This window comes from Aedes aegypti, chromosome 2, assembly GCF_002204515.2.
Source record: "Aedes aegypti strain LVP_AGWG chromosome 2, AaegL5.0 Primary Assembly, whole genome shotgun sequence".
Classification (NCBI taxonomy): Eukaryota; Metazoa; Arthropoda; class Insecta; order Diptera; family Culicidae; genus Aedes; species Aedes aegypti.
The window spans coordinates 349,661,800-349,671,054 of record NC_035108.1 but is presented as its reverse complement, the minus strand read 5'-3'; the positions used below and the strand labels follow the sequence as shown (position 1 = coordinate 349,671,054).

Genomic DNA, 9,255 nt, shown 5'->3' with positions numbered 1-9,255 from the left:
TATGCTTTGAAAAGCCAAGTTCTTATCAGATGATAGTGGTTATGTTTCTTCCTAAGTTATCACTAATAAGTTCGACTGGGATCATCAATCACCATTCTAGAACAGCGCCACCTTTGCGTTAAATCAAGAATAAGCCCAACGGGGACGAGGAGGACAAAATGCCCAAATCTGGCGTGGAATAATTTGTTTACCGTCTTTAATATTAACGTCCCTAACTTCGTCAAACATTGTTAGTTTCTAAAATATGGATAGATTTAACAGTTAAATATATGGAGGAAAGCCGCGCGTTGGCTGTTGGGATTTCAATTCGAAACTTTAAACCTTCTGAGTCATCAAGTGGCTCAGTAATTTAGTTGACAAAGCGCTCGTCTAGCATACACGACTCCTGGGTTCGAAACCCACATAAGGACGAGGATTTTTTTCATGGGATACCGCATGTAATTTAAGAGAGAAATGCTCTCCTTTTTTTGAAACCAAACCATTCCGAACGCGCTGATTTGAACCGCTGTTTTGTCATTACTCATTAAAGTCTACAGAAATATCGAACGAATCTTCAATTACAAAAAAAATCATGAGACTACATGGATTCGGTTCGCCAAACTTCCCTATTTCCAGATCAACATTCTACTTCTTATGAAGGTTTTTCTGTGGAACACGCGCGCTCAAATCCGGAACCGGACATTGCCAATGATGATTTCTTTTTTGCTACGTGATATGCGTCAATTTCCTTTTTTTTTTGGTTCGGTCCTGTCGATGGCCTGCTGTCAGGATCGCGAAACTGGTTCTACTACTGACCTAACACACGCTCGTGACCTCTCAGCTCTCGTGTGATAACCCCGGAGAGAGGTTAGGAACATTTCCGCTTGTGCTAATTGGTAAAATTGCCCCTCTCACCTTTAGTGGGCATTCCTGCACGCGTTCGGGCCATCTCTTATTGGATGGGGGAGGGAAAATATTCTAGTGTGCTTACGCTTTTGTATGTACATTGCGATCGTTCATTCTGGCTTCGTTTTATCGCAGCTACAGTACTGGACAATACATTTGCAACTTTTTCGATTTTCCAAACAATATGGTCATCTTCGGAGGATTAGATATGAGTTATTGATGAACCAATTTGAATAAAATTTTCACAGTTCTTCCGACATGATTTGAATTTCACCATATGTTATTGAGTGGTTTTTCCAAACACGAGTTCTTTGAAAGGAATCTTGTTGAACAATAAAAAAATCTATGATTCATACCCAAAATTGTTTAACTATGTCGAAAAGAGCTGTTTAAGTCGGTTTAGTTCGGAGAATTTGGCCCAGATCCCGGTGCGGACCGCACCCCCTAACATCGCTACTGGTTGAAGTTCAAGTTATATCTGGCGTGCAGTGAATATTTCATTCAAATCGGTCCATAAATAACTGAGATCTAGACTACTAAAGTCGATCTTTTTGAATGGAAAATCAAAAAAATTGCAAATATATTGCCAAACACTGTATGTGGACTCTCCTTGTTCGGGATTCTTGCATTTATTATCGATGACTTTCTTTCTACTCCTGGCAAATATTTTCATGTCTTTCAACACATCGTCCGCAAAAGACCACTCAACCTCAACGGTCTCTGGCAAAAACTAATTGTCACGTTCATTAATTGTGTCCTCCCACTCGCTCAATTCCAATCACACAGCCACGCGAACGGCCACGGACGTGGAAAATGTTAGCAAACTCTAATTAATTCCTAAACTCAATCAATAGTAAAAGTGTGTCTATAACTTGGCTTACCTCCTATACACTATCAAGAAGATATAAATCGACTAAAATAACCGCAAAAAGGTTCATTCCCTATTGTATAGTAGTAGTCCCCGGACGACCGAAATTTTGCGATGATATATCAGACAAAAAAAGGAATCACATTATACTATTTTAGCTCTCAATCTCACAGGACGAGAAAGACCTTGCGTCCGTTGGACCTTCAATCCCTTTGCTGTTGGTTGCTTGCGTAGTAACGGGACATAGTGATGAGTGTCCCCGTGTGCTTCTGTTGTTGATAATGATGATGATGTTGATAATGGCGGTCGTGACGTCGGAACCGTTATTGATCCCTGGGGACCTGGTCGGTTTTATCTGTCGTCGCTGATTCGATTGTCGTGTTGCGCTTGCCACTTGAACTTGGACTGCATGAGCCACTGCTGGCCCTTGGTGTATTTGCATGGTCGCAGGAGCGGCGTGGACGGGTCGTCCTGCGTTGGCCGCGTCAGGCAGTTGCCACTGTTGACGTGTTTGATAGTCTTGTCCTAAGGGGAAGAGATTGGGAGAAGGCGTGAAAAGAATATTGAGTGTTAGATTGGAGTTGAATGACAATAATTAATTATGGTAGAAAATTAGTTGGAATGTGATAGGTTACCACTTCTGACTGATACACAAGTGTGTATCACCTAAATCTAAAAAAAAAACATGCGTCTCCATCTGTCTCAAACAACTGTAAATTCTCTCCTCATGGGAATGAGTTGAAGTTTATTGTACGCTTAGAGTAGAATAGGGTTCATTTTCTTACGAAGAATTCATCATTGAAATCGATGAATGATTTCTGAACGACAATTTTACCCCGCCAGTAGGAGTATGTTACGTTTTTTTAATTCGTCAAACAATAGAAACCGTATCTTTCAATTTTCGGATTTAGCTGGGATATTGCAATGACATTCAGATCAGACAATGAGAACGAAACTAATCAGTTAGGGATCGAGTTCTATTCCAGATCTGGTTGGTCAAATACTAACTACAGAAATCCCAAAAGCGCAAAATGATTTTTTTCGGAGGATTTCCTTTATAAAGACAATTTACACCATCTTCAGCTAAAGGCTGCACCGACTGAACGAACACTAACATTAGCGCAGGACAGCACGAAATATCCAGTAGTTCAGTGATGATTTTTTTTCGTTTGACCAAAAGATTACATCGACTGGAGCGGAAATTGAACTCACACTTCACGTCAAAATACGCTAAATGACTGACACCGTAAACCGTACAACCACAAAGCCCACTGAAGGAATCGCTAAAAACAAATGAATGATTTATTATTGAAAATTTTTGAAAGTGATTATCAAAGTTTTCCGAGATTTTATCCAAATAAATTGATCAAGTTCTTTCAAAATCATTGGTGGATTCTTAAACTTAAGAAATTTTCAGTATTTAAGCTATATTGTGACATCATCCGTAATGTAGTGCATGTTATTACTCAATTACAAATGAGGGGCACTAAATAATCGATTTTTATACAGTTCTTGTTTTGTTTCCTCATAAACATCTGCAGGAACCAATTAAGTTACAAAGAACACGCTATTTAGACCCTTCAATGTAGCGCGCCTCTTATCAGTCATAATTGATTTATTTTCTGAGAGAAACAAAAACATATATTTGGCTATGCATCGGAAACCTCATCATACCTAGTCTCATCCTCACCCTGCGCCTTCTAAACTTCTTAATAAAAGCATTTCGATCAAAGAGATTCAGTCACTAATACGTATTCTCGCATATTTCTTAAATACCAACAATGCCCAATCTGTGAAGAGTGAAATCAGTGGCGTAGCTAGGGTTTTCCACAACGGGCCGAGTTCGATTTAGGGGCCCTCAAAATTAAGGTGAACACCGTCTAAATGTAAGACGCTAATGTGAAACCGACTGTTGAAATAACATTGAACAAATAGCTTTTGTAGAATTATGACTAAAGTGATGGAACTTTCGTTGATATGTTGTATTAGTAGTTTAATAACAAAAATGTCATTTAATGAACCTACACTTCTTCTTTTCTTAATTCTTGTTCAGAAACACATTAGTTTACTACAAATTATCGATGATATCAATGGTTAAATCGTCACGAGGGCTTCGAGTGAATTGACATGGAAGTGGAAATATTAGCTGGCAAAGTAGCGCTGGAAAGCAATGATTCGTTACAGCTTTAATAAGGGAATTTCAAGAAAGTTTGATTATTTCCTCAATATAGTGTTTTTCAAGTTGGGATTGGTTATGAAATCCTTGATGGAAGAAATGCCTCTTAAATCGATAAATTTTCCCAAGGTTTGTTTAAAATAAATTACCAAATGAACTCCAATGATTTCTTCAGGAGTTGATTTAGTATAGCATAGCATAGAATAGACTGACTGTACATGTCAATGGGTGCTACTCCGTGGTTGATCGGAACTGGTAAGAATTGTATCTACACAATCACCACGGGAAGGGTGTTTATTAGTAGGGGAGGAAAAGATCTGGGAGTCACCTTTGGTCGGAGAGGCGATCCTTGGAAAAGAAGGAAAAATACGACTTATACTTAAAGCTAGTTTTTATGTTTGTCTCTAGAAGTTTTTGGTAGAAGATTTAAAATAAACGTCAACATCTATAATGTCGAACCATTCAAAAGAAGTTTTAATCAATGACGAAAAGAAAAAAAAAATATATGCATATATTTTAAATTATATGGAACAGGAATAATGCCGATACTTGTAGTGACGAACCATACATAGTTTGTTTGAAAATTACATAAGAGTATTGCTGTGCATTTTTGTCTCAAGAAGAAAAGTCTTTGGTAGATGTTTTTTAATTAACTTCCTTGTCCTAGAAATTAGGCTACCTTGTACCTAAAGGATTTCGTCGAACTAAATAAAATTACATTACATTAACGTCAACATTCATAATGTCGAACAATTCAAAAAACATTTTTAATTAACGCCAAAAATTGTATATGTATATTGAAATTGTATAAAACAGGCATAATGCCGACACTTGTAGTGACCAAAGTTTCTCTTTAATTAATGTTCGAATCCTCTGAGCAGAATCTCAATAGAGAAACTTAAAAGTAGATGGAGTACCGTATACCTTTTAATTCCGCTCCTAAATGCTTATCTTTGACAGATACGCGTATTTCGACTACCACTTGCAGTCTTCTTCAGTGTCAGTTACTCGTATCCAGTGGATCCAGTTACCGGTTAAAGGACTTAATACTCTGAACCAGAGCCCAAGCAAGACAGTTTGTTTTCGGGACGCCGGGTGTTTGTTTTTGTTTTTCGTTTTGCGCGTTTGCTGGACAGTGCTTCGGAGGGCCCAAGCAAGACGGTTGTTTGGCGCCGAGAAGTTTTACGGTTCACGATGTGTGAGTGCGAAAAGATATCCGTGTTAAGTCGAGGATGGATTACCAACTGGTGAGCTCGTTGCATGCTTATAATGACACATTTTTTCATGACAGCGTTAATTATATGTAAAATTCAAACAAAATTTGTATACTTGTTTTTAATTAGGAATCGTGGTTTACGGCTAACCAGCCGAGTGGAATTTTAACAACTACCGAAAAGCTAAACATTACATCTACTTTGCAATTGAATTAAATTGACAAATTGATGTGAAGTTTTGCGAAAAAGTTACACGTCTTCTCAGTGAGAATCGAACTCACGACTCCCTGATCTCTAGTTAGGGCGCGTTACCCCTACGCCATGAGAGGACTCATGAACGCAGAAGTTAATCTGAATTCAATTTCAGCTCAACAATCACGTGGTCCTTTTTCGTAAAGTGCACCTCTTTCGGAAGAATTAGATGCCCATCCAAACACAACGCTTTCTATTCATATCCAATGCCTAGCCCGAGAGCGCATTATTTTTTAGGTATTGAAATAGCACACTACACTAATTCTTCCGAAAGAGATGCACTTTTTTTTGGATTTTTCTAAATAATGTTGTTAGTGATACGTAGAAAATAATCAAAAATGATTTAGGAAACAACATTTATCGATTTATGACCTCCTGATGCCTTATAGTGCATAGGACTGTTATACGGCTATTATATGGAATGTCAGCTGTATAATAGCACTATATTAACACGCAGGGCGAATTAAACTGCTATTTGATTACTTGAGGAGTCGTCACGTTGCCTTAATCCCCCCTCTCCATCGAGACATGATTAATTGGCGACCCCTTTGTCTGTCGCGATGCATCAATTACCGTTATTATCAAAAAATATATACCATCCAAACGGCAGTCGTCAGTTGATTCCTGACGCTTTTCTGCACCTCTGGGCCGAATATGAAAAAAATCCCTAGTTAGAATTTAGGGTTACGCCCATTCGAAGTTTATTTGATCGAAATCACATGATGTATGCCACTTTAAGTTGTTTAAACAAACAGATTATAATAAAATGTTGTAGTTTTATTTTGTTTTATCTGGTTTTAGATATTGAAAAATACTTTTTTCTAAAAGTTATCAAGACCGACATTTGAAAAGGGTCAATACTATATTTAGTTAGGGATAGTACACAAATTGAGTCATGCTAAATTTCAACTTTTCTGACCTCTCCCCCCCTTTTACACACTTTTTGTATGAATTCTACGAAATTTTTGTAAGGCTTGTCACGCTCGACCCCCTCCCCCCCCTTTGGAGCGTGACATAATTCGTGCATGATTCCTTATTACTAATCGGCCAATACTCGAAAAATTATATCTTCCAATCAAACGCTTGATAGTGATTTAGATAAGTGTTCAAAGCATTCAAATATGTATGAATAATTTATTTACAGGATGTTTAGATACGCCCTTTTCAAGTGTATGGAAAGAATATTACATGGTGAATCCCCTTCCATCTATAATCAACGGTTAGGTGCATACATAATCATTACTCCCCACATAAACCAGAACCGTATTCGCACTATTCCCCAAACTATCCACAACCATGAACGACAATATCTAGCCAGTTTCCTATAACATCTAAAATAACAATAAAGCAACACTACCGCGGACTGTTTCGACAGTTTGCTGAATGGTAAATGGACAAATAACAATGTGGGGAATAGGCGGTTAAGTTATGTAACCATTCAAAAACGACGATTTTCTCGAACAAAATTTGTCGTGGATGGTATGCAAAAAGGTACGTAAACCATCCATTTTTTTGCCAAATTCAATGTAAGGCAATCAGTTAAGAAATTGTTAAACCATATTTATTTATAAAAAGCAAATAATGTATGGGTAATTATAGGTTTATGGTACTTCATGGTATTTTACATTTACATTACATTTAGACAATTAACCAATGTACGGGGATATTTCTAAGAAGAGGCAATGAAACAAGTAGGTACGTGTGGAAAAACTCATTTCAATTAAAAATACATAATCATTTTTCTTGTTTGAAATGATTTCAGTCCACATGTTCTATTTGTTTCATTATTCGTTATAAAAAAAAATAATGAAGTAGAATTGTTTTTTATAAAAATGATTATTTTTCATCACTAAATCCTTCCCAAACATTTGTACACAATTTTTGTATTTAATCACTGGAATTTCCACGTCTGTAATTAAGACCGTAATTAGGAACACTAGACACTGGGTGGATTAGGTGCAATATGAAGCAGCGACAACGAGCTTTATCGGCACGGTTGACCATCATTCCGTCCCGGTTCTTCGATTTATACTCGTTCCTGCTTGGAGGATTCCATCGCACATCATTTCTGGAGGAAAAAAGCAGTTGCACATTACATGCTAATTCAAAAAATCAAACTTGGGATCAGCTTACTTACCAGCAGTTCCGGATTCGGTTCTAACATCACGTTGGTTGAAAAAAAAAAAAAACGAATGCAAACTAGTAGGAGCAAAAATTATAAGCTCACGAGTTTTTTTTATTTTTCTATTTTTTCAGACAGCGTGAAAACAAACACGCATGAAAAATTGAACAGAGCGTATGTTACAAATTTTACATGGCAGTTATTTTTTTACTTTACATTTTTAAATAGGAGTAGAAGCGTTGTTTCAGTGTTTTAATCGAATCTGTGGAGATTTTTTTTGTTTTGTTTTAAAATATGTAAGCTCTACAAATATAGTGGGAATTTCATCACAGTGTAAATTTTCAAGCGTGCATCGCTTATACCTACACCAGTCATTCAACTGTTTGGCAAATTGTTAAATAAAAGTAGTATATTGTAAAATATTCATCTGTGTATGTATTGCACGAATATAAGCTATTACCATTCCACAGACGGTGAACTTATGTTGCTACTTTTTCTCCGAGTTTTGACTTCATACCATTCAACAATGTAAGTACATATTCCCGTATTGTAACTATTCGCAATGGCGCAACCAAAACGTTTTTTATTGTTGAGAGTTTGAGGTTTCATAATGTTCGACATTATTGCAACTGTTTGTGATATTTCAACCATTTCAATTACATGTAACATATTGTTTGGAAACATAGGCAAATTGTATTTTTCTATGCGGGATCCTATGCGGTTGTTCTTATTACATTCAATTTAGCAAGTTGCATAAATTTAAACGTACACATATTGTCTAGATTGACATTAGAAAAGGGCAAAATTATAATTAAAATATATACAAATCAATAGAGCTGGACAATGACAGTATCAAAGTTGATCGAGATTCTACCCCATCACCCCGAATGCCATTACCCCGAATGACATTAACCCGAATGCCATTACCGCGAATTCCATATCTCCGAACGACCCATAACCCCGAATGACATTACCCCGAATACCAATATCTGTTATCAATGTCAAGATAATTGTAAATTCGGGGAAATAGCATTGGGGGTAATGGAATTCGGGGTAATGGGGTAGAATTGTTTTACAGGCATAGTCAACGTTGCTAGTGAAGCTAAAAAGCGAAAGCTTGAAAAAGTGAAGCTAATTTTTCAACGAACTTGAAAAAATCGATCAAATCTGGACAAACATTTGAAAAGGGCACATCGACATTGGTAAACATGGTCTTTGCAAGACGCTGTTGAGCCCAATTCAATTCGGTCACGCTCACCAATACCACTATCACGAAGAGCTAACACCAATCTTTCTGATAGTAGTGTTTGTTTGCGTGGGTGGGCTAAAAAGGGCTCAACAGCAACGTTTCTGAAAAAAGGCTAAAGAGGTTAAGGAATTTAAAAGATATACCTCCAGTTTCTCCAGTTGCTACCAAGAAAATATTTTAAAGATTACAAAGGATCATTCCAATTTTTTTGGGGTGATTCTCCTTCAGGGAGTTCCTACTTAGATTTTACCAGTGTGTATCAAGCCATTTTCAAAGGGCTTTTGTTTCAGTTATTACTCAAGAGACTCTAGGGATGGACACGAAGCCCACTAGAGCTTTTTCAGTTCTGAAAATTAGGTAGAATATTATCAAGGGCTTCGTTTGATTTTTTTTTTTTTCTAAATTGTTCTATGACAAAGTTTTTTTTTTATTTTTATTTTTTTTTTTTTTTTTTTTTTTTTTTTTTTTTTTCAAGGCACTCCGTGCTTA

The 9,255-nt window shown here is 36.9% G+C and overlaps 1 protein-coding gene across 15 annotated transcripts in view; it reads right to left on the bottom strand.

Annotated features, from left to right (window-relative positions):
• Window positions 1–720: 720 nt before the first annotated feature.
• Window positions 721–9,255, bottom strand: part of LOC5577563 (polypeptide N-acetylgalactosaminyltransferase 5) — a 367,508-nt gene continuing 358,973 nt past the window's right edge. For all 15 annotated transcript variants that reach the window (XM_021846257.1, XM_021846247.1, XM_021846248.1 and 12 more), the window contains one exon: window positions 721–2,278. In XM_021846257.1, coding sequence (XP_021701949.1) covers window positions 2,105–2,278 — 174 coding nt within the window. In that variant the 3' untranslated portion in view covers window positions 721–2,104. The remainder of the gene's footprint in view (window positions 2,279–9,255) is intronic.